Below are 26,248 nucleotides of genomic sequence, written 5' to 3'. Positions count from 1 at the left end.
GGCTCAGAGGTGCTTGTGACTCCCTGGAGGTCTGGAAATTGGTAGGTGTTACTTGAACACCCACAGGGCCGTGGCTGTCACAGCAGATGCCTATGTCCCCTCCCTTGCTCTGATGAGCCAGACTTCTTACTCTTGAGGAGAAGGTTCTGGATCCAGCGTCTCTTGGAAATGGCCCGATTGCTTTGACCCATGTCTCTACTCCCTCCCACCCTGCCCCAGCCTGGCCAACCCTGCCCACCCTTCCTTTAAGGCTCAGCTTGGGCCTCCTCCCCCAGGAAGGCCTCTGGGCCCTTCAGCCTGCAGGGTGTCTGCCTCTGGGAGGTCCTGTCCACACCTCTGAGACGAGGTAGGGGTGGCATTTAGCCCAGAGGCTAGGCTGCCCACCCCTCCTTTGTCCTGTGCCCTGTGCAGGGGCTGTGCAGGGCTGGGCCCCGAGGCTGGCACCCAGGAGCCGGGGTTGAGCCCATTCAGCTCTGTCCCCAACTCCTTCCTCCTGGGCACCACCTGGCCCAAGGTCTGGCCCAGGAAGAGTCGGCCAATACCCGCCTCCCTCACTCTACTGTGCCAGGGCTTTCCTCACTGTGAAATGTCTTTCCCCTCAGACTGGGCTCCTGAGAGCAGGGCGGTGACTCCCTTCTGGTGGGGCTGACCCTCAGGCCGGGGCTGCCCTGGGGTCCCCGGTACTGGGCAGAGTACCCACTGTTGGCTCCTGTCCATCTGTCCGTCTGCCTATTCCTGCGTCCCTGGGAGCCAGGGCCAAGGTGGGGATGTGGGTGACCTCTGGCTGCACCCACGCTGGGGAGACCCAGGCCTGAGACAAGGTCGAGGAGACCGCACTGGACCTGATGGTGGCGGTTAGATGCTCCAGGAGAGGGGGCGGGGATGGCTCCTCGCAGCCCCTCCCACTGCAGGCCCCCCACCCTACCCCGAGCTTTGCTGAGGGACCAGCGCATCGTGGGGTGTGAAGGATCGTTTGTTTCTCTCTGGATTGCCGGGAAGGACTGGGATATTCCCTTTTCTCTTTTATCCTGATTTAGAGGGTTTTTTAAAAATTTGGCCATGCTTCGAGGCATGTGGTATCTTAGTCCCCCAACCAGGGATCGAACCCACACCCCCTGCATTGGAAGCGTGGAGTCTTAACCACTTGACCCCCAGGGAAGTCCCCTGATTTAGAGTTTTGAATAAGTGTGGTAGAGAAGGTGGGACAGAAGGAGTCTGCTGGAAGAAGTAGGCTGAGCCTTGGGGTTGCGGAAGGGACTCTGCAGCCTGGGAAGGGAAGAGAAGAGGAGACCTGGGCCCCGCGCCCTGAGCTCTGCTACAGAGCACCCAGCATGGTGGTCCTGAGCACAGACCCTGGAGTCATATGGACCTGGGTTCAAATCTTGCTTCCATCACTTATTAGCTTTATGACCTCAATCGAATGACTTCACACCTCTGAACTTTATTTCCTGAGCTGTAAGATGGGGATTCATGACACCCACTCCACGAGGCTTGGTTAGGATTACTTTAGATAATACCTGTGAAGCAGCTAGCAGATCATTTTTGTTCATTCGCTTGTTTGCCAAACACCCCTTGGCGCTCTTCCACCTGGGACCCTGTACTGGACACAGAAAATGCAGAAAAGTGAAGGGCAGGGACCCACCTCAAGGAGACTGTGCTTCTGGGCCTTTGCCCTCGCTGTTCTGGGATCATGGCACCCACCTTCTCTGACTCTCAAGATCACGTGTGGCCTTTAGCTACCTGACCTGTGCCTCCTATCTCTTGGGAGACTTCCTGACCCTCTTGGGCATCTGTGTTTCCCTCTTCCTGAAGTGTGCAGGTGATAGACTCTGGGTGGAGGTTGGAACCTTAAAATCCACCTGTTCTGAGCTCCCATCCACAACAAGCAGGCAACCCCCTACCTTATCCTAACCCTAAGCTTAACCCTAATCTTACCTGGTCTGGCTCCATTTCCTCTCTCACCTCCCCTTACACCTGTCTCCCCCTCCGTCACCTGTTCCAGCTCTTATCACAGGCTCTCATCCTCCTCCTCTGTCTGTCCATCCCACGCGCGTGTGCCAGGAGCATGCCTACACATACAGATGTACACACTCGCGCTTAGCATGTCTGGCTCTTTCTCATCATTCAAGTCTCCACTGATCTGACACCTTTTCAGAAAAGTCTTCCCCTCACACCCCTCCCAGGATACTCTGTCTATCACTGTTTTCCTTTTTTGAAGTATGATCTTTGCCGTTCACTAAAAAGCCTGCACCCTGAAGGAAGAGACAAAGGGAACATCTTCCACCCAGAAGCCAGGTGACGGCTGCTTCTTAACATGATCCGTTCTTATAGGTTCTTTTTTACACCAGGGTAGATAACTGAGATCCCTCCACATACCTACCTTTCCAGAGGTTGTTTGCAAGGAGGGAGGGACCGTAGCAGGTTTAAACAAACTTATAGTGTGTATTTAAAAACCAGTGCAGGTATGCATTTTGAAAACAAAGAAGATAAAAGTAAACCAGATAAAAGATGCCTTTGAAGAGAAAATCAACTGTAGATTTCGGCCACAAAGGAGAGTCAACAATCAGGTGAAGGGTTCATGTGGAAGGAGAAACAGCGCTGGTTCAGCGTTTATAACTTGAGCAGGTGACAGAGTTCTTTTGATGACGGGGCCGATCGCCCTTTTCATTATCCCTCGGTGGATGTACAGATCCACGCGTTCATGCCTGTCTATTCTCTAGGCTGTAATTACACTGTAGCAGACACTCAAGGAAGGAGGACGTGGTGGAGGTAGGAAGGGACCGTTTTACTTTCTTCCCAGCACTTTCTACTGCTGAAATGATCTTTGCTGCTTCCTTGTTCCAGGTCTGCTTTCCCTGCCCACTGCCACCATCACCCACACCCCGCAGAGTGTAAGCGCTGGGAGGGCCCCATGGCAGGGCCCCGCCCTGTCCCTCTTATTCACCTCAGTGTCCCTAGCATCTCACACAGTGCCTTGCAGGATGGACAGCTCCCTTTGACACCCAGAAGCCCCTTCCCTCTCTGCCCACCTCTAGCTGGGAGAACATCTCCCTCAAATGGAGCTGAACTGGCCTCCCTGCAGCCTTCCCTGCTGGCGGGTTCTCCCCGCTGGGATTCTCACCAAGGCCAGCCCGTCACACATGTTATGGGTGTTGCGGTGACCTAAGATGATGGTGGCCTGCAAGGATGGATGTGGTGGTGGGAGTGAGGGAGGGACAACTTCCAGAGCTCTCCTCTTTTCCCCTGCTTCTTATCAAATTCTACTCTGTAGAGATAATCTCTATTGATGTTTTGGTGCCTGTCCTTCCAGACATTTTAATGCATGTGTGAGTATATTTATATAATAATTACTGTTGTGAGCACTTGCTATATGCTAGGCCCTGTGCTAAGCACCTCGATGTATTTTATTTCATCTTTACAATAAGCTCATGGGGCAGGTATGAGCTTTCCTCACTTTATAGCTGAGGAAAATGAGGCACAGAGAGGTGAAGGGACACACTTGACATCACACAGCTTCTAAGAGGCAAGGGCCTGAGCCTGAATCTAGGCCTCTTCCAACCTCAGACCCTGAGTTCTTAACTAACATGCTGTACATATCCTCAGTGTGCAGGTACAAGTATATTTTTCAAAAATGGGGTCAAAAGATACCTACGGTTCTGGGACCAATGTGCATTTTTTTTCTTCTACCCATACTCCATGGGCATCTTTCCATGTCAATTCATAAGGAGCTACTTGATTTTCCTACCACTTGCAAAGAACTCCCTTGATGACTGTATATGAATGTATGTCTGGTCCTCTGTGGATGGACACTGGGATTTCTTCCAGTTTATTGGTATTACCAGAACACCAAGATGATCAACTGTATATTGCCATCTTTGTATACTTTTCTGATTATTTCCTCAGGAAAATTACCAGGTCAATTTTCTTCTAACACTTTTATGGTTTTTTTTTTTTTTTTTTTTAAGAAATTCATGTTCTTATTTATTGATTGATTTATTGATTGATTAATTGCTGTGTTGGGTCTTCGTTTCTGTGCGAGGGCTTTCTCTAGTTGTGGCAAGCGGGGACCACTCTTCATCGCGTTGCGCGGGCCTCTCACTATCGCGGCCTCTCTTGTTGCGGAGCACAGGCTCCAGACGCGCAGGCTCAGTAATTGTGGCTCACGGGCCCAGCTGCTCCGTGGCATGTGGGATCTTCCCCGACCAGGGCTCGAACCCGTGTCCCCTGCATTGGCAGGCAGATTCTCAACCACTGCGCCACCAGGGAAGCCCCCACTTTTATGGTTTTAATGTTTACAATTAGATTGGAATTCATCTGCCATCTCCAGTAGTTCACGTGTCCAGGGAGCAGGTGGAGGGGTTCCTGGATGTGCCGGGCGCCAGCTGGTTCCATGAGAGTCCCAAAGTGCTAAGTAAAGGGGGCTCTGAGAATGGGGGGCAGGGGAAGAGGCTTAGTGACCCAGCTCTGCCTCTGGCCTTCCTCCCCCTGGTCGCGGGGCAGGAGGTGCGTTGAGGCTGAGTTCAGGGCAAGGGGCCACGTTCTCTATGTGCACTTGCTCCTGCCCCGTGTCCCGGCCTCTGCAGATATTAATAATAATAGCAGTCACCATCACTGAGTGCCCCCCGAGATAGAGGCGCTGAGCATGCGTTATTTCTGATCCTTCGAGCTCGGGATTGATTGTTGCCGATATTTTGTAGAAGGGGAAACTGAGGCTGTGGTATGGAGAGGAAATGGCCGCAGAGGTTGCAAGTGGCAGAGACGGGGTGGAACTCAAGTTCAGGTCCCCCTTCTCTTAGTGTGGGGCTTTTTCCCCAGGGGAGGCTGCAGTCCTTCCCTGGCCTGCACACGTGTGCAATAAACATCACTAGTGCCCTTCCGGGTGTCTGCTTCTCCTCACTCCACCCTCTTAAAGCTGGGCTTGGTCACGTGACTTGCTTTGGCCAATGACAGGAGCAGAAGTGTGTCACGTGTGGGAAGACTCCTTTACGACTGGGCGTGCCTTTCTGTGCTCTCCTCCCCTGCCTCTGCAGAACTTGAAGTGTCGATTTGAGATGCTGGCATCATAAGGTGGCGTCTTTGAGTGACCGCCATGGCCAGAGCCCCCTTCCTACCTGTGTGTGAGTGAGGAATGAACCGTTATTGTTTTAAGATCATTTATTAACACAGCAAAACTTACCTGATGCTTCCTGATACACCGTGTCACCTTGGCAACATCTCTTAACTACCTCTGGTCTCGGTTTTGGTGTGTGCAAAATGGGCACCCTCGTTCCTGCCCCACTGAGCCGTCTCAGAAAGGAATTTGGGTCTTAAATGAAAGCATAGCGGTGGGAGGGCTCTGTGAGGTGCTGTGCACTTGAAGTCAGGAGGGCAGGGACGTGCAGGATGCCGACTAAACCTTGGTCCAGGGGCAGTTTGGGTTTACCTACTTCATGCCAGGACACGGCCTCAAGCTTGGCTAACAGGTGTGTTTCCTTTGGCAGGTGGCCCTCCCCCGGGTGGTGGTGCCCCCTGGCACCTTCGAAATGTCCTCAGCGACTCAGTGGAGAGCTCTGATGATGAATTCTTTGATGCTAGAGGTGAGTGAATCTCATTGTCCCATCATTGTCTGGTTGACCTTTTTAGAAGCTCCAAGAAGGGGATCCCTGTTGGGAGTTAGTATCTCTCCCCACTCAGACACTGCAGTTCCGTGCTTCATTATTACCCAATCTGTGAGTCCCCTCAGGGCTGGGGCTCAGCGTCCAGTCATTCACTCTTTGAGATATTTGCTGAGTTCCTACGATATTTCAGGTGCTTACCATACTGCAGTAAACAGATAGGCGTGGCCACTGCCCTCATCAAGCTGATAGTCTAGTGGGAGAGGCAAACGTCAAATTACATAAAGGAAAATACAGTCACAAATGGGAACTAGTACCCCTGAGTAAAAAGCACCAAGTGTTAATAGAAAGAGTGATGATGGGGGTACCTGATTTAGGCTGGGGAGGTCCTTAATATCCTCTGTGCAGCACTGAGGGTAGAAGCTGGCTAGAAGAAGAGTGGGAGGAAAGAGCCTTAGGCAGAAGACGCAGCAGGTATGATGGTGCTGAAGCAGGAAAGAGGGGGCCTTCCGGGAACTGGAGGCCCGTGCGGGAGGGGGAAAGGAGAGATGAGGCTGCATGTGACCCAGTAGGTGACTCTCAAGGTCAGCCCACAGACGGGAGGGGGAGCTGGAATGGAGATGCGGACCAGTTAGATTATTGCAGATGTTCAGGGGAGAGACGAGGGAGGGGAGGACATCAGCTCTGCATTTCAGTGCTGGGTGCATGGCCTGCCTGCCGGACATAGCAAGGGGTGCTATCTAAGTGAGGATGGGAAAACAAGAAACATTACAAGGATTGGAGAAGAGGGCACCAGATGGGGTGGGCATTTCAGGCAGAGAGCACGGTCTCAGAGATGAGGTCGTGCAGGGCAGGGGACCAGTGGAAGGCAGAGTCTGCCTGGACTTCAGGAGAGAGGACCCTCACAGTCATGCTGGCCTGGGCCGTGCCGGGGTGGGTGAGACGCACAAGCCTAGGAGGGTCTCCAGGCTAGGAGGGTCCCCAGGTCTCACTTGGCTGGCTCAGCTCCACTCTGGGAAGTCACCATATTTGGGGGATTGACTTACTTCTGGGATGGGGCCAGCTTTGAAGTACTGACTGAATGGGGTCTTGAAAGAGAAACAGAGCATGCGCTGGCAAGACCCCAGGACCCAGAGCAGGACACTTGTGACATGGTCTCAGCCGTGCCATTGACTCGTTCTGTGACCTTGGGCAAGTCTTTCACTTTCTCTGGGCCTCAGTTTCCCTATCAGCTCGGTGCCTCCAGAAATGGAGACTGTATCCAGTTCAGGTGATTTTCGGGGAGGCACGGTGGGGTTGGGCGGTGGGATGCTGCCCCAGCCTGAGCCTCCCCCATTCTTGACTCTGGATGGAGTACCCCCTCCCTGATGCCAACCCCAAACCAGCCCATTTGGGGCTTCTTTCCTGTCTCCCACTGGCGTCTGATTGGAGTGGCAGCCGGGGCTGACTTTCTCCATAGCAACTAACCCAAAGTGTGACAACAACGGCTTCAATGTTTTGATGCTTAGAACACTTTCATTTAAAATATTTTTGTAGTTCATCAGGGCTCTGCATTCCCAGATGACGATGATGGCTCCCTGCGGGAGGCGTCTGCGGGTGGCGCCGGTCAGCTCCATCTCCATCCCCATGGGCCTTATGCACCTGCTTTCCTTTTGAGCAGCTGTGGATCCAACCTGCTTCCCTCCCTGCAGACCCTCAGCATTCTGTCCTCTGCCCCCATGATCTCACTGCTCTGTCTGCAGTTCCTAAACTGGCCTCACCTCTCACTCCTCTCTTATGGGTGGCCCCACCTTCTCTTCTATTCCTTTGTTTCATCTCCTCCCTGCTCTCCTCACCTCTGTCTCTCCTTCTCTCCACTATCCCAGGATCACACACTCTCCCATCTCTTTCTCTGTCTTCCACCTCTCAGCACTTCCTACCAGACCTCTGAACCTCATGTCTCTGAACCTTTCCTATGTCACTTCTCCCAGAGCATCTGTAGCGCTCAGCCCCAAGATCCGCCCACAGGCTGCTGGAACCTCTTTGGTTCTGCGTTGCCAACTCCTCACCTCCTGTCTGTTCCCTGTGGTCTCCCTGGACAAGGCTTTTGCACATTTCCTCCACTCAGGGCAGTAAGAGGTAAAGCCATCCTCCTTCTCTGCTCCCAAGAGCTTTCTCAGCACCTGGGGCCAGGCCATGAGTGTCCAGCTTTCTGGGCGTGCTCTGAAGGGTCACCTCCCTGCCTCTGTTCTCCAGCCCAGGCTGAGCCCTGACCCTGGCCTGGGTGTGATGTCTGTCCCCACCTGCATTCTGCTGCCTCTGCAGTTCCACCTCCAGCCGTGGTGGAGCCACATTGTCAGGAACAGAGGCCAGAGCATGGAAGGGACCTCTCAAGATCACACAGCAAGGTGGGGGCAGAGGGGCTGGAGCCCAGGAGCTTAGCGTCCAGGTCAGGCCTTTTTCTTCGACTTATTACTGAAAATGGGGCCCTCCTCCCTCCCTGTCTTCCTTCAGCTCCATCCCACTTGTCCAGCACTAGGGTTTACCTGGTGGGACAAGAGACCTTCATGGCTCATGGTCTAGTAGCAGAGGAAGACGCTTAGGCTCTGGGGGCTCTGGTTGTGTATGTAAGGCATGGGAGAGACTGGGGGGAAGTCAGGTAGGAGTATGGAGCTATCCGAGACAACAACAATCCCCTGGGCAGGATGCCAGCTCCCTGGGCTGTGGCAGCAGGCATGGGGCCTCAAGGCGGCTGGTACCCGTGATTGGATGCTGCAGGAGGGGTGATGGGCTCCAGGCTCCCAGACCCAGAAGAAGCACCACTCCCCGTCCTGTCAATACAGTCAAAGGGTATCTGGGGAGCCACAGTCTAGCAAGGTTGGAGTGCAGAGTGAGGGAAACCCATGGTGGCCAAGAGGGGACATGCCTCAAACCCATGTCAGAGCTAGGGGGCCCTCAAGGTCTTTGAGTTCAACACCCTGACCTCATTTTACAGGCTGGAAAACTGAGGCCAAAGAACTGGGAAACTTGTTCAGGGTCACACAAAGGGTCAGGCAGAGCAGGGGCTAGAATTCAGAGTCATTTATTTACTCTCTCAAGTATTTATTGAGCATCTGTCCATCCCCCTATTCCAGGTGTAGGGGATGCAGGGCCAGGGGACACTGTCCTGGCCCCCATGGAGCTTACAGTTTAGTGGTGATGGGTGGGAAGACAACGTACAAGCAAGTGAGTTCTATTGATAGTTTCCATAAATAAAATAATGCAGAGGAATAGACACCTCACCAAAGAAGGTAGATAAATGAAAAATGAAAGGTGAAAAATGAAAATATGCTCAACATCGTTAGTTATTAGGAAAAGGTAAACCGAAGCCACAATGAGATACTGCCTCATACTTTTTAGAATGACTAATTAAGACAACTGACCAGGATGTGGAGGAATTGGGACTTTTAAAGTCTGCTTGGTGGGAACGTACGATGGGACAGCTATTTTGGACAACAGATTGCAGCTTCTTAAAAAGTTAATCATAGTTAACTACCTTTCCACTCCTAGGTATTTACACAAGAGGTAAGCAAACATATGTCCACCTAAAGACATGTACCTGAATGTTTATAGCAGCTTTATTTATGATCCCCCCAAAGTGAAAACAACCCAAATGTACATCAATGGGTAAATGAATAAACAAATTGCTGTACATTCACGTATTCAGTATTCATGAAATACCACTTGGCAATAAGAAGGAATGAACTGATACACACAACAATACGGATGAATCTCAAAATAATTGTGCTGAGTGAAAAAGAGTCAGACTGAGAAAGAGTGCATATTATGATTCCATTTATAGAAAACTCTAGAAAATGCAAACGAGTCTATGACAACAGGAGCAGATCAGTGGTTGCCTGGGGGTGGGGAGGAGGGATCGAAAGGGACAGGAGAAAACTTCTGGGTGTGATGGATATATGTCCACTATCTTGATTAGGGTGATGGCTTCCTGGGTGTGCACATAGGTCAAAACTTGTCAAATTGTACTTTTTTTTTGTTTTTTTGGCCGCACTGTGCAGCTTGCGGGATCTCAGTTCCGTGACCAGGGACTGAACCCGGGCCCTCGGCAGTGAGACCGCCGAGTCCAACCACTGGACCGCCAGGGAATTCCCAAATTGTACATTTTAAATATGTGTAGTGTATTGAATGTCAGTGATAGCTTTAGTAATGCCGTTAAAAAAAAATGGAGGCACTCCCCCCCAGTATAACATAAGGGACTGTGCTAGAGTGACTGGGCAATTTGGAGGCCCGCAGCGGATGTGGCCTTGACCTGAGAGCTGCACAACAAGAAACGAGCCAGGTGAGGATCTGGGGGAGTAGTGTTCTGGACAGCGGGAAGAGCCAGCGCGAAGCTGTTACCGGAGGAGAGAATAGGAAGGCTGGCGTGGCCAGAGTGAGCAAGGGGCGCCTGCTCAGCGATGCGCGGGAGGGCAGACCCGGCCCGGTAGCCTCTGGATCCCGGGTCCCCCCTCTGGAGCACAGCAAGGGTACAGGGTTTGTCTCGTGGCTGGAGTGGAGGATGTTGCTTTGGGAAGCTGGGCAAAGGAGCCCTCGGAGAAGCAAAGCACAGGTGTGTCGCTGACCCCTGACCCTCCCTCTCATTAGGGGAGGGGACGTGGAGAAGCAAATGCCAAGGAGCTGCCCCAAAGGCTTCTGGGAATGGGCTGAGTGGGGACCCCCTTGCGATGAAGAGAGGGTGGTGGTACGGCCGTAAGTGGGGCATGGGGCGAGCGGTCCCCAGTCGGGGAGGTTAGCAATCTTGTGTCCCAGAGGCCCCAGAGCAGCGCATATCTGGTCCGTGGAGAGACTGGCCTGTAGGCCAGTGATGGAGGGAGTGATGGAGGGACCTGGACTGGCTGATGGCCGAAGGTGACCGAGCCCTTGGCTCCATGAGCTGCAGGTGAAGCCTGCCTAGCGCGGGACAAGGAGGTTCCCCGCTTTGAAGTCCTGTGGGTCCAGCAGACACAGAGGCCCCAGGGTAGGAAGAAAGGCTTTCACTGTATCCAGGTTTTGTTCAGGGTCGGAGTCAGTCTGAGGTCAAGGCCAGGGGCGTGGTACTGGTGGGTGAGGCTGAGCCTGGCACCTAGAATGGGCAGGGACTGGGGCTCAGGGGGGTGAAAGTAGATGCAAAAACTCTGTCCACGCTAGGGGTCACCGGGGTTGAGCATCGGCACATAGGGAACAGTCACCAGAAGTCGAAAAGCAAAGTCAATAACCAGGACATTTATTCAGATAAGCCCTTGCGGCCTTTGGCCTTCATGGGAGTCTCGTACTACAATGAGGGGAAACAGAGCAGAGGCTCAGAGCTGAGGCACGCGTCTCCCTGGTTCTCCTGAGTGACTCCAAAAGGAGCTTTCTCGGCTGCTGCTTCCGTGTGTGTGTGTGTGTGTGTGTGTGTGTGTGTGTGTGTGTGTGTTTCTTGCTGCCTCTCAGGGGACAAGCCCATTGTTGCCAGAGTGAAGATCTAAGGCTGAGTACTGAGCGCAGGGGCAGAGGAGCGGCCCAGAGAGGGAGAGAAATCTCGTCTGTGAGGTGGGGGGTTGGGGAGCAGCTGGAGAGACAGGCAGGCTGAAGCCTGGGGCGGTGGGGGGGGAGCCGCAGAGAGTGCAAGGAAGCCAGGGAAAATATGAGAAAGCAGAGAGGGAGAGAGAGCAAGAGAGACTCAGAGAGGATGGGAGAGAGGGACACATACACACACACACAGACACACCAAGAGAGACGCCAAGAGAGCCACACCAAGAGAGTTGAAAGAGAGACAGTGACCCAGGAGAGAGAGAGATCAGAGACACCAAGAAGGCCTGCAGAGATGGAAAGCTGCTGAGGGGCAGGCACCCAGAGAAAGAAAGAGAAGCCCAGAGAAGGAGAGAGATCAAGAAAGAGACACAGCCACCCAGAGAGAGGAGAGAGACAGGTTCTGGGATAAAGACAGAGCCAGAGCAAAGAGTAATCGTGATCGAGGCCCAGAGGGAGGGACAGACACAGCAGAGAGACAGAGAAACCCCAGGACCCAGAGGGACAGAGATCAATGGAAAGGGACCTGGTCTGAGTGGGTCAGGGATGGGTATCAAGCAGAGAGGAACACGAGGAGAGTCTGAGAGGAGATACATTTCCTAGAGAGATAGACAGAAGACCGAGAGGGAAAGATGGAGGTGAGTCATGCAGATACGAGGAAGAGGGAGAAGATGCTGAAGCCTCTCGGGGTTCTGATAGCCTCACATACACCATGGGATAGGGATTACGCATTATAGAAAAACCAGGATCTAGGACGTGTAAGCACCTGCTGTACACCCAGCACTGGACCAGGAGCCCCAGCTCACTCATCTGACTGTGTCCATTTCCCATTGTGTTTTTTCACAAAACTGAATTCCTACAGGATGGAGGTCGTGTCTCACACGGCGTACAGCAGCTGCTCAGGAATCCCTCCGTTGTAGAATGAATGTTAAACGAACAAGCAGAAAACTGCATGCTTGGGTAACTGAGCCAGGAGACGCAGGCACTCAAGGTGGGCTACAGGCTGACCCTGACGACCCCGCTCCGAAGCTGGGACAAAATGACATAGGGGTCGGCAGCAGCATAACTGGAACCGGGGCATAACTCCACATGCTCTGGTGGTGGTGGTAATGGTGGTACCATCACCTCCCTGTGCTGTTATCCGCATCTGTGCTCCTGCTATGTGCTAGTCATGCTTATACACGCTTTACCTTCATTATCTCATTATCTGATTTAATCCTCAGAGCATATCTGTGACGTGGGCATCACTATGGTATCATTTTATAGATGAGGAAACGGAGGCTCATACAGCATAAGTTAGTGTCCAAGGTCAGATAGCTTGCAGGTGGTGCATCCAGGATTGAAAAGAGTCAATCTAGCACCAGAACGGAGCTCTTAACCCCCTGGTGACCCTGCTTCCCCAAGAATAATACTACCTGATATTTGTTTACAGCATCTTGGCTTGCATAGCCTTTTCAAATTTACTATGTCAGTTGTCCTCATGAAAGTTTGCTAGAAAGAGTTGTGGAACCAGAGCTGTCATTCCCATTTAAGCAATAAGAAAATAGGAACAGTTGAGGGACATCTGTCAAGGTACAGGCTCACATGTAGCAGCTCAGGATTGGAACCCAGTCAGGGCTCTGCCCAGAGCATGATGCTGCCTAGAGGTGTCAACCATGCCCAGATGGAACACACCGGGTTCAGGAAATTGTCTGGTTGTGTGTGGTGCTTGGGCAGCCAATGCAGGATGTCCAGGGCAGGCAGGCCATCAGGAGGGTGGGATTTTAGGACTCTTGAAATAGTATATCTGGGTTTAAATCCTGGCTCTAGCCAGTGACCTTCGGCCAGTTACTGAACTATTCCCTGCTTCAGTCTCCTTGTCTATAAAATGGAGATAATAATAATTGTACTTTTTTAGTGTTGTTATGAGAATTAAATGAATTTGTATTTGTTAAACACTTATAGCAACCTCAGTGCATACTAAGGATTTGGTAAGTGGTGTTAAATAGATCACATAAAATAATCAAATAAGGCAGGAGGAGGTGTCCCAGCCAGAAATGGGGTCTGGATTACTGAGCTTGAGTGATTCAGAACTCTGGACAGATCCCCAAGCTTTGGATTCACCATATTGGTTCCATCGGCTCTGTGAAGTTCTTTGGCAATGAAATGGGTCTTATCTCTTTATTCTCGGTTATGATGAGCTTAAGGATTCTCCTCACTACCCTTTAATGTCTGTTCTATGAGAAAAGGCACAAAGCTCTTCACCAGGAAGGCCTGTCTCTTTAAAGAGAGAGAGGGGGCATTCCTGTGGGTTTGTTCTTGAGGAAATGTCCCTTTCTGGGATGAGGGACTGCACCAGATATGTGTAATTGATGTGTGGGACCCGGGGGCTTGTGTTCAGTGTGTTAGGGAATATGACCTCACCAATTCCTCTAAGCTCAGACTGGGAAAGGGCAAGGATGGAGACAGGGTTGAGGGGAGGAGTAAAGGGAGAATGGAAGCATTAAGAGGTTCATAAGGTTGAGATGTGGGCTAAGGGTTCCATATAGCTTAAGGCTTGCTTAGAGGCAGAAGTCTTCTGCTCTCTCAGTTACTCCAGAGCTGCTCCTACATCACTCAAATCCTGATCTGCTCAAATAAGGATGGCAACTCACTCCTCATGTGAAGAAGTAACCTTAATGTCTCCCATCTGTAAGCACCCTCTGTGCACCAAGACCTTTATATTCATTATCTCCTTTAATCCTTACAACAACTCTATGATTAGACATTGCCAGTCCCATTTTACTGATAGGAAAACTGAGGCTCAGAAAAGCCAAGTAACTCACCCAAAGAAAAACTGCTACCTAGTGGTAAGGCTTTACTTTTTCTTCCCAAACACACTGCCTTTCAAGAAATACCACGCTTAGTGCTAGGAATGGAGCCTCCTATGAGTTTTCAGCCTCTCTCATGACTGTTCCCTTGTTACTTTTTTTTTTGCTGTAACATGTGGAGGCCCAGTAGGGTATAACAACAATGCCTTCTTGCAATGAAAAATTCCTGGATGTCTTATACCTGTCTGTAACTATAGACACCTTCAATAGTTGACATCTTCCTCAACTCAAAGGAAGAAATAAATACTCCCTGAGATATAGGCTCCTGTTAGGGCTACCTCTACACAGCCCTGCCGGCTCATGCCCATCTTTGCTTCTTTCCACAGAGGAGGTGGCTGAAGGGAAGAACGCCATCCTCATTGGGATGAGCCAGTGGAATTCAAATGACCTGGTGGAGCAGATCGAGACCATGGGGAAACTGGAGGAGCATCAAGGTAAGATTCTGCTTCTCTCCTGGCCGGGTGTATACATATGTGTGTTGCGGGCAGTGCGCAGTTTGAAGCGACGGCAATTTGGGGCTAGAACCTGGGTTTTCTATGAAGAGTCATCTATCTGTCTGGGAACTTCGCCTACAACCCCTGAATTCTATGACCTGCAGGAATCCTCATGGGGACTTCTGCAGGGTTTTCTGTGGCAGATAAACTCTAGGATACTTCACCAGAGCTTCCTGTGTTCATTGGATGACCACCCAGGAGCATGGGTAATTAAGGGCAGGTGGCAGGGTCCAAGCTCCTTGGAATCTGCTAGTTAAGGTAGGGTAGCAACTGGAAAGCCTTTGGGAATGGGCAGGGGAGAGGGGCAGCAGTTGGGGTTGTAACTTCCTTTGGTTGAATTGTTGAAGAAGGTTATGCCTGGGGATTCGTCCAGAGGCTTTTTAAGGAGGGGAGTTTTGACCAGGAGCTTAATCAGCAGACAAAGCAGGCATGTTCTTTTAGGCATCCACCCTTCTGTCCATCTGACCATTTCATATTACGAACAGAATGTTCGTTGAGCACCTACTATGTATAAGTGCTTGGTAGGAGGGACCAAAGGTGATTTAACTAAGGCTTCTGCCTTGTGAAGTGTCACAGAGTGTAAGTCAAAACATAAGGGGGTCAACCCTTAAGCTGAGGGTTGTTGGGCCCAGAGGGGAGAGGCAGGAATTTTAGGAGGCAAGAGAGGGAGTCTCAAGGAAGCGTTCTTGACAATGAACCTATGGACCCAGGCTTCACAAGGCAAGTGGAGGATGGAACCAAGGAGCTCATAAAATCTGAGATGGCATATGGGGAACCTGAGGCTCAGAGAGGGGCTGTAGTTGACTAAGGTCACACAGGAGTGAGGAGCAGAGCCGGGGCTAGAACCCTATCCAGGATCCAGGGTGCCTCTGCTTCTGTTAGCTTTTTCTATCCCTCCTCCCCACCCAATATATCACTCCTCCTACTTCCCCTCCTCCCCATCTCCTCTTTTCCTTCCTCTCTTGGCCCCATCTTTCCTGTCATGGTCTGGGCCAGGCTACCTATCAGGAGACGCTCAGTGAGACAGTCCTGGCCTAGCCCAAGAGAATGACCATTTTGGTGTTGACCATCTTGGTGGTAGCTGTCTTACCCCAGCATCTGTTCCTTTTCTTACCCTCCCCCATCCCGGCCTCCTTGGTTCAGAGCCCGCCCCATACCAGCTTGCCCATCCTGAGAAATGGACAGGCCTGGGGTGACTGTTCCATTTTACAAATGAAGCACCCAAGGCTCAGAGGAGCTGCATCTTGCCCAAGGTCCTCCAAGTTGGGGGCAGCATCACACTTAGATCTCCAGTCTCCTGATTCCCAGGCCAGAGCTTTGCTTCCCAAATTGGACCGAGGCTCAGCACAGTTCTGAGCCCCGGCAAAGTCAAGTCCAAGCAACCCAGAGTCTTAAAGGCAAGGCCCTCCTGGGCCACTGTCACATTCACAGAACGAGTGGGCTCTGAGTCTGGTACCCAAGACCAGTCCAGAGGAAATTTCCCAGTCTTCTCTGCTACTCATTTGCAGATGGACCCTTTGTCTACTCTTTCCTTCACCCCAGGAACCCGGAGGGGGCCCAGAAGGGGTCATGGACTCCAAGTGCTTCCCCGGGACAATGCTTGGAGTGATGAAAAGACAAACCGAGACTTGTACTCACCACCCATCTGGCCATCCCCTCCCATCCCAACCCGCGCCTGTCTGCCAAGGAATGTGTGACTCAGACACAGTGAGAGCTAAGGAGGTGGTGAGTGAGAAGCAGTGTGAGCTGGGAGGGCAGGGGAGGAGGGGGCAGATGGAGGTCGATGGGCAAGGCTGAAACCGTAGCTTTGGGATCTAAGAGGTCTGGGTTTAAGCCTTGGCCCTGCCACCCCATGGCTTTGTGGCCAGGAAAGTCACATCACCTCTCAGAGCCTCAGTTTCTTCATCTGCAGAATGGGGCTAGCACACAAATTGCACGCATTAAATGAGCTGATACTTGCAAAGTGCCTTCAGTGCCTGGTCATTATAACGTGGGAAGGGGGAAAGAAGAGTGAAAGATCTTGCACAAATACAGTTCTAACAAATGCATCATGGAGGTCATGAGAGCTTGGATTAGGGGCAGTGGCTTGCCTGAGTCCAAGAATTGATGCTGTTTCCTCCCAGTATGAAATGGGGAGCAAGAGGGAGAGAGAGAGAAGGAGGGGTGAGGAAGAGGAAACCAGCCGTGTTTCTGGCTCCTTCTGAGCCCCATTCCCCTGTGGATTCATGACGTGAATTCCCACAACACGGCAGAACACACACGCCAATTTCATTCATTCCAGCAGCCACTTCTGGAGCCGAGACATGGGCTCAACCCGGGATGGTGGGGAAATAAAGACAAGCAGGCTGGCCTTGTTACCCTTGTAGGAGCTCACAGCAGAGAGGAAGAGGATCATGGCCACGGCTACAGTGCAATAAGACAGGCTGAGTCAGGGGCCTGAGGAGAGAGCCTCTGGGGACTCTTTCGGGGAGAGGAAGTTCTGAAAACACTTTCTGGAAAAGGCTGCAATCAAAATTGGTGTTATAGATCAAGCTCTACCCCTGCCTCCTTCTACATTCCTGCCCTTAAACGCAGGGCTCACTGCAGAGACAGCCCCCCCCCATGGTTCAGGCCCTGGCCAATCACAGCTACCCCTGGTGATGACTCCCAAATTCATCTCTAGCCAAGACCTACCCCCTGGGCTCCAGACTCATATTCTCAGGAGGCTCCTACTTGCCTCTACCTGGACATCTCAAAACCACTTAATGCTCTGCAAGTTCCAAATGGAGCTGAGCTTCTCCCTTCTGAACCTTAATTATGTTCTATGGCCCATCTTTAATCTCAGTCATTTGGAGCCTGTGTTGCATGGGTACGTTCAGGCTGCTCTGGTATCTCCAGTTCTTGAGGGCGCTGATTCTGGTATGTGTGTGTGCATGTGTGTGTACCTGCGCACATGCTACCTGTACCTCATGGGTTTTGTTTCTTCATTTTTTATTGTGAACTCATCTTGGTCAACACCCCGCCCTTTTCTTTTCTATGGGAATCTTGTGTCCCCCAGGTCTTGAAAACGTCCTTCTAGTGATTGGTCTTGTGTTTCTGCTGGGCCTGAGTGTTTCACTAATCGTGGACATTTTATATGCTAAATTTACAGCTTTGCGGTTCCAGTCTACTTGAGTGGTGTAAATTTAGACCCTACACCCATAGGTGGCAAGGGCTTAGGGTTTTAATTACTCATGTGCGACTTTTTTCTTTCCCACTGTCTGTGAATGGTTTTTTGGCTGCTTCCCCAGAGGATTTTTTTTTTTTTTTTAGTGTTTCTTTATGGGTGGAGCAGCCCTTCACGGATCCCTACTACACAGGGGGCTCTGCTCTAGCTCCCCACCTTCCACAGGCTGAGGCCAAGTCTGTGGAGTTAACAGCAATACTGTTCTCAGCCTCTAGCCCTGGAGCCTTTATCCGTCTGAATCTTCCAGGGGTCTTCTCTACATTAGCTTCTGCTTTTGTGTCTGGATTGTAGTTCCCTCTTTGTTTCTGGCACTTGTATATTATCCATTCTTTATTTTGAGCTTGGTTACATATTTACTTTTTTTTTTTTGGATATTTATTGGCTAGTATTTTTTTTTTTTAATATTTACTTATTTATTTGGTTGCACCAGGTCTTAGTTGTGGCAGGCGGCCTCCTTAATGGTGGCATGCGAACTCTTAGTTGCGGCATGCATGTGGGATCTAGTTCCCTGACCAGGGATTGAACCTGGGCCCCCTGCATTGGGAGCGCGGAGTCTTACCCACTGCACCACCAGGGAAGTCCCTATTGCCCAGTATTTTAATGGAAAGGGATCCTTTGGCATCAGCTCAGTCCACCTTATTATTATTTTTACAATTGTTTGTCTTGTTATTTTTATTTAGTGCTTTAAAAAATTTGGTAAAATATATAATGTAAAACTTACCATTTTAGCCATTGTCAAGTGTACAGCTTAGTGGCATTAATATATTCACACTGTTGTGCAATCATCACCACCAGGATGAAAAAGCTCCAGAACTTTTTCATCCTCTCAAACTGAAACTCTGTCCGCATTAAACAATAACTCCCCATTCCCCCCTTCCCCCAGCCCCTGGGAACTGCCATTCTACCTTCTGTTCCTATGAATTTGACCACTCTAGGTGCCTCATATAAGTAGAATCAAGCAGAATTTGTCTTTTTATGTCTGGCTTGTTTCACTTAGCATGTCTTCAAGGGTCATTCATGTTGTAACATGTGACAGGACTTTCTTCCTTTTTTGACGCTGAATAATATTCCATTGCATGTATCTACCATGTGTTGTTTATCCATTCATCTATTGATGGACATGTTTTCACCTTATAGCTATTGTGAATAATGGTGCTATGAACATTGGTGTACAAATAACCATATTATTTCTTGAATACATTCTTCCTCTTGTTTTTTTGGCCGCGCCTTGCGGCTTACGGGATCTTAGTTCCCTGACCAGGGATTGAACCCGTGCCCTCGGCAGTGAAAGTGCAGAGTCCTAACCACTGGACTGCCAGGGAATTCCACTTGAATACATTCTTGTTGTAAACAAACAAACAATACAAATAAACAATCAATACAAATAAACCAGTCTTCCTTATCTACTTCTTCAATTGCAGACCTCACTTCAAAGTTTATCAACGTGGAGGGTATCTCTCTAGAGATAGATATTAGATGTCATTGTTGCAATTTAACTTATTTTTTCCATTTAATAGTAGATCTAGGAGAGCTTTTCCTATGAGTATTTATAGATTTGACTCATTATTTTTACCTGTACTATAGTATTCTCTACAATAGATGTACCATAATTTATCTAACCACTGTGTAGTGATAACATTGGAATTTTTCATCATTAAAACAATGATACATGGGTTAAGAGTATAAACATTGAAACTTGTAATAGATACTGCTAAACAGTTTTCCAAAAAGACTGTGCACATTTATATTCACGCCAGCTGTGGATTAGGTGAGCCATTTCCTCGCAATGTCACCAGACTTGATATCATCAACTTGATGGATGAAGACGTTTTCTTGTTTTGCTTTGTCCCTACCTGATTGCTAGTGAGAGTGATCATCTTTCCATAAATGTGTTGCCCAACTCTATTTTCTTTTTTTCTGAGTTTCTTAATCATGCTTTTTGTTCATCTTCTATTGAATTGTCTTTTTCTTATTGGTTTTTAGGAGTTCTTTACCTGTATTTTGGATATAAATTATTTGTCTGCTATGTATTTGAAATCTTTGTCTCTTGAATTCCTGCCACTTGGCTGAATTTTCTTATTTTCTAATAGTTTGTCAGTTAATCTCTTGGGTTTATTTAGGTAGAGTGTCACATTGTTTACAAATCTCAACAGTTATATCCTTGCCAATATTTACCCAGCTTACTTATTTTTCTTATTAAATTGCATTGCACAGGATCTCCAGATAGATGCTGAGTGGTAAGAGTGATCCAGGCTTTCTTATTTGATCCTGACTGTAACGCTGTAATCCCCTCCCCCTTCTCCTCCCACCCTTCCCCCTCCCCTTTCCTTCTCCCTCTCCTCAGTTAAGTGTATTGAGGTATGATTTACATTAGGTAACATTCACCCTGGTTTTGTTTTTTTTTTTGGCCGTGCCTCGGCCTGGCCTGCGGGATCTCAGTTCCCAGACCAGGGATTGAACCCACGCCCCCTGCAGTGGAAGCGGGGAGTCTTAACCACTGGACTGCCAGGGAAGTGCCAGCATTCACCCTTTTTAGTGTATAGTTTTCACCGCTGCTTCTTAAGTTCCATGACTTCCTCTTGGATTTACTTCCTCTCTTAATTAGAATATCTCCTCAAGTAATTCTTTCAGGTAGGGACTGTCAGGTACGGATAGTCATTTTCCAAGCCCTTGCATTTCTCAGCATGTGTTCATTTTGCCTTTACACCTGAATGCAAGTTTGCCTGCATTCAGAATAGTATTCCAAACTATCTTTGGAGACATTCCTCATGGCCTTCTCGCATTTAGTGTTGTTGGTGAGAAGTCTGAGGCAAATTTGTGGGTAATCTGTTGTTCCCTCTTGTTGAAGCTTTCAGTTTTTAAAAGCTTTATTCTTTGCATTCTGAAGTCACAGCCAAGTTTGCAGATGAGGTGCATTCTGAAGTCACAGCCAAGTTTGCAGATGAGGTTTTGTTGTTTGCTGTGTCTGAACCTAGTGTCCTCTTTTTTTATTACTGTGACATTTTCTTTTGATTATTTCTTCAAGTATTTCTTTCACTATGTTTTCTCCTTCCAAAACTTAGATAGTTGCTGGAACCATGTCTCAACTTGCCCTGCCTATTCTTATTTCTCGGTTCCTGCTGGGTTCTGGAAGTAGTCCTTTCTTCCAACTAATCAGCAGCTCACCAATTTTTCTCTTCTTTGGCTGTTTCCGTTCTTCTGATCAACTCTTCTTTTTTTTTTTTTTTTAAACCATCATCTTTTCATTTTCATGTGCTCTGGTTGGTTCTTTTTCATAACAATCTGATACGGATTCATAGATGTCATGGACTCATTCCATGCTTTTTAGAGTCTCTGTCTCCTTGTTCTTTTAAGTTTCAGAGTTTTCTGGTCTGTCAGAAGTGGATGGGAATAGCCCACACACACTTCAGATTGGATTAATTAGCCAAAGATCCATAAGTGAGATTATAACACAGAGCAGGCTCGAGCTTGGTTCTAATTGTCTAAGGAAACACACAGCTGTCACTAACATTGTCCAAGTAAAGCAGGTCTTGCCAACTTCTTTTTTAAATTGAGACATAATTCACGTATCATAAAATTCACCCTTTTAAAGTGTACAATTTTATGGTTTTTAATATATTATTGAAGTTGTGCAATTATCGCTATTATCTAGCTCTAAAACATTTTTGTCCCTCCCCCCAAAGACACCCCATACCCACGAGCAGTCAATCCCCATTTTCCTCTCCCCAAGCCCCTGGAATTTCATATACATGAAGTCAAACAATGTGGTCTTTTTTGGCTGCTGTCTTTGTCTAGCATAATGTTTTTGAGATTCATCCATGTTGTAGCATGAATCAGTACTTCATTCTACTTTGTGTCTGAATAATATTCTATAGTATGGATATATCACATATTGGTTATCCGTTCATCAGTCAATGGACATTTGGGTTGTTTCCGCTTTTTGACTACTATAAATAATGCTGTCAAAAGTATCTGTGTACAAGTTTTTGTGTGGACATATTTTCTCTTGGGTGTATATATCTATGAGTGGAATTGATGTATCGTATGGTAACTGTTTAACTTTTGGAAGAACTGACAAACTCTTTTCCAAAGTGGCTGCACCACTTTACATTCCTACCAGTACTTTATAAGGGTTCAAATTTCTCTACATTCTTGCCAACACCTGTTATTGTCTGTCTTTTTGGTTATAGCCATCCTAGAGAGTGTGAAGTGGTATATAATTGTGGTTTTGATTTGCATCTCCCTAATGACTAATGATGTTGAGCTTCTTTTCATGTGCTTATTGGCCATTGTTCATCTTCTTTGAAGAAATGTCTATTCAAATCTTTTGCCCATTTAAAAATTGGGTTGTCTTGGGAATTCCCTGGAGGTTCAGTGGTTAGGATTCCAAGCTTCCACTGCAGGGGCCATGGGTTCGATCGCTGGTCAGGGAACTAAGATCTCACATGCTGTGCAGCACGGCCAAAAAAAAATTGGGTTGACTTTTTATTGTTGAGTTGCAAGGGTTCTGTATATATTCTGGATGCTAGACCCTTATCAGTTGTATAATTTACAAATATTTCTCCCATTCTGCAGATTGTCCTTTCACTTCCTTGATAATGTCCTTTGGAGCACAAATTTTAAAAAATTTTACAAAGTCCTATTTATCTATTTTTTATTTTATTGTTTGTGCTTTTGGTGCCATATCTAAAAAACCATTGCCTAATGCAAGGTCATGAAGGTTTACCCCTATGTTTTCTCTTAAGAGTTTTATAGTTTTAGCTTTTATATTTAGGTCTTGGATCCACTTCGGGTTAATTTTTGTATATGCTGTGAGGTAGGGATTCAAGTTCATTCTTTTGCATGTGGGTAACCAATGGTACTAGTACCATTTACTGAAAAAAATTATTCTTTCCTCCATTGAATTATCTTGGTACACTTGCTAAAAATCAATTAATCATAAACATATGGGTTTATTTCTGGACATTCAATTCTATTCCACTTATATATATGTCTGTCTTTGTGCCAGTACCACAGAGTCTTTATTACTGTACACTTGTAGTAAGTTTGAAATCAGGAAGTGGGAGTCCACCTACATTTTTTTTTTGCATGTTCTTTTCTTGCAAGTTTGTCTCTTCTGTGTTCCTTGCGTTTCCACATGGATTTTAGAATCAGCTCATCAGTTTCTGCCAAAAATCCAGCTGGGATTTTGATAGGGATTGTTGTTGAATCTTGCAGATCCATTTTGGAAGTATTGCTAGCTTAACAATATTAGTTTTCTAATGCATGAACATGCAATGTCTTTCCATTTATTTAGGTCTTCTTTAATTTCTTTTAATGACGTTTTATAGTTTTCAGTGTACAAGTCTTACACTTGTTTTGTTAAATTCACTCCTAAGCGTTTTATTCTTTTCGATGCTATTGTAACCAAAATTGTTTTCTTAATTTCATTTATAGATTGTTTATTGCAAGTGTGTAGAAATACAATGTATTTTTGTAAATTGATGTTGTATACCTCAACTTTGCTGAACTCATTCATTGGTTTTATTTTGGGGGGATTCCTTAGGATTTTCTGTATATACAATCTCCAAATAGAGGTAGTCCAATCTGTCCAAACTGGATGCCTTTTATTTCCTTTCATTGTCTAATTTTCCTGGCTAGACTCTCCAGTATAATATTGAATAAAAATGATGAGAACCAACATCTTGTCTTGTTCCTGATCTTAGGGGAAAACTTTTCAGTCTTTCACCATTAAATATGATGTTAGCTGTGGGGTTTTTTTGTTGTAGTCCTTTCTGTGGTTGAAGAGATTCCCTCCAGTTTCTTGGAGCTTTTATGAAAGGATGTTAGATTTTGCCAAATGCTTTTTCTGCATCTATTGAGATGATCATGTGGTTTTTGTCCTTTATTGTGTTAATATAGCATATTACACTGATGGATTTTCATATATTGAACAATCTTTCATTCCTGGGATAAATTCCACTTGGATCTTGCTGTGTCACTAATCTTTTATGCTCAGGATATACATATCTCTTCCAGAATAATTTGTGCTAATAGTCTATGAGCTGTCACTTAAGAGACTCTTTACAATCAGGACCCTTCTTGTTTTTGAAACAAACTTAGTGTCATCAAGGCCACATTCTCATGGAGACAAAGGGAGCAGTCACTGCCTAGGTGTCCCTGATCAATTTCTCTGCCTCGAGCTTTCCAGAGAGCTGTTTCTTCCTACCACTCACCCTCTGACTCTAGTTTATACCCTTATTTCTAGATATGTGATTCTTAAAGAGTGGTCCCTGGACCAACACAATTAGCATCACTTGGAAACCATCAGAAATACGAATTGTGTGGGACTTCCCTGGTGGCGCAGTGGTTAAGAATCCTCCTGCCAATGCAGGGGACAGGGGTTCGAGCCCTGGTCCGGGAAGATCCCACATACCGCGGAGCAACTAAGCCCATGTGCCACAACTACTGAGCCTGTGCTCTAGAGTCCGCGAGCCACAACTACTGAGCCCGTGTGTCACAACTACCGAAGCCCGCGCCTAGAGCCCATGCTCCGCAACAAGAGAAGCCACCACAGTGAGAAGTCTGCGCATTGCAATGAAGAGTAGCCCCCGCTCACCGCAACTAGAGAAAGCCCGCACGCAGCAACGAAGACCCAACGCAGCCAAAAATAAATAAATAAATAATTAGAAATATGAATTGTGGACTTACTGAATCAGAAATCAGTAGGGCTCAGAATCTGTGTTTTAACTAGCCGTTTGGGAGATTCTGGTGCTTGCTAAATTTGAGAGCCATTCATGATTATGATACTAAGTTGGTTGAAGGAACCCACAGATCCATTTTCCTGTACTCTCCTTCAGGCATTGGGTTTGGTATCTTTCTTTCACATTGTTGGTTTTCCTCTTATATTTAGTAATATTTGGATACATACTGCACTTTGTGTTTGCAGTTAGCCTCTCTCTGAGTGATGTGATATGTCTATTTACTGCAAGCTGCTGTCATCTTATTATTGGGGAGGGTAGGAAATGCTGCAGGGTGACTTGAGCCATTAGCTTCTGCTTTGCCCCTCTTGGGTATTTTCAGCCTCGCAGGGTGTCCTGTCCCTCAAACTCAGCCCTTCTCACACCTGGGGACAGATGCCTCTGCTTGGTACAAGCAGGGGTTGGTGGGCAGGGTGAGTGGGGAGCCCAGTCACCTGGCTTCTCTACCATGGAAGCCCGGACAGTTGCAAAACCTTCCTTTGTTCCTGTGTTCTCCACCCATGACTCTGCCATTCCCTCTGAGCTGCCCCTACCTTTGGCTCCAGACCTTCCTTTGCAGGGTTGAGGTTATGGTTTCCTCTCTCCTGGCCTGGTTTTATGGGCGTTTGACCTTCGCAGTCACACAAGTCTCCATGCATAGCAGGGTCTCACACTCGAGTTTATGCTCTGCTGTTACCATCTTGAAATTCTTAGTCATTTTGAACAAGGTGCCCCACAAACTATGTAGCCAGTCCTACCCCCCTCCATCAGATCTCTCTGCCTTCTGCCTTTTGAGGGTACCTCAGAATTTCTGATCTGCCAGGACATCCCTTCCTGTTTTACAATGCTACTAAAGATTACTTCATATAAAATAGTTAATGCCATTTTCTAGGGGTATGGGACAGGAGAAAAAGGCTGGATCTCGTTGCCAGCTGGCCAACTTTATCCAATCCTACTGTGATGCTTCTAAAATATAAATCCAGTAATATCATTCTGCTATGGAGTTGACAACTAGGTGTTTGTTGGCTGCAGAAGGAAGTATAGGGACTTCCCTGGTGGCACAGTGGTTAAGAATCTGCCTGCCAATGCAGGGGACACGGGTTCGAGTCCTGGTCCGGGAAGATCCCACATGCCACGGAGCAACTAAGCCCGTGAGCCACAACTACTGAGCCTGCGCTCTAGAGCCCGCAAGCCACAACTATTGAGCCCTCACGCCACAACTACTGAAGCCCATGCGCCTAGAGCCTGTGCTCCAGAACAAGAGAAGCCACTGCAATGAGAAGCCTGCGCACTGGAATGAAGAGTAGCCCCCGCTCACCGCAACTAGAGAAAGCCTGCAAGCAGCAACGAAGACCCAATGCAGCCAAAAAAAAAAAAAAAAAAAAAAAAAGAATGAAAATTAAAAAAAAAAAAAAAAAAGAAGGAAATATAACCCCCCCAGCCTGACATGTGAGGCCATCCTGGTTCTATCCTTCCTTCTAACAATTATAATTGTCTAGGGTTAGTACGTTCCCCATCCCTGCAGGAGTCAAACAGCCCTGGAATGACTACCATGAGGGATGCTACACAGGGGCTGTCAGGTCATTGGTAAATCTGGCGATCTCAAGGTTATCTCTACTCTGATATTCATGACTTCTGGGCTGTACCTCCCACTTCCATTCACACTGTGTTCCAGCCAAATGCCCAGGGGCTGCTTGCTGACTCTCAAGCCCACTTGAGCTCTGCCTGCTTTTCCCCCTGCCTTTCCCCTGATTTCCTCTCCAGCTCTCGTAATCCTGTGCACTTCCCCAGGGAGCTTCCCCGATGGCCCAGCCTCTCCCAGACCACTTCCCTCTTGCTCAGCACTGCTTACTTGGGC

At 48.0% G+C, this 26,248-nt stretch overlaps 1 protein-coding gene across 2 annotated transcripts in view; it reads left to right on the top strand.

Annotated features, from left to right (window-relative positions):
* The window catches only part of PITPNM3 (PITPNM family member 3), an 85,586-nt gene that overhangs the window by 10,753 nt on the left and 48,585 nt on the right, over window positions 1-26,248 (top strand). For both annotated transcript variants that reach the window (XM_061174940.1, XM_061174939.1), the window contains exons 2-3: window positions 5,481-5,576; window positions 14,299-14,406. In XM_061174940.1, the coding sequence (XP_061030923.1) occupies window positions 14,337-14,406 (70 nt within the window). In that variant the 5' untranslated portion in view covers window positions 5,481-5,576; window positions 14,299-14,336. The remainder of the gene's footprint in view (window positions 1-5,480; window positions 5,577-14,298; window positions 14,407-26,248) is intronic.

The sequence above is a fragment of the Eubalaena glacialis genome, chromosome 19 (genome assembly GCF_028564815.1).
Source record: "Eubalaena glacialis isolate mEubGla1 chromosome 19, mEubGla1.1.hap2.+ XY, whole genome shotgun sequence".
Taxonomy (NCBI): domain Eukaryota; kingdom Metazoa; phylum Chordata; class Mammalia; order Artiodactyla; family Balaenidae; genus Eubalaena; species Eubalaena glacialis.
This window is presented reverse-complemented; position numbering and strand designations above follow the sequence as displayed.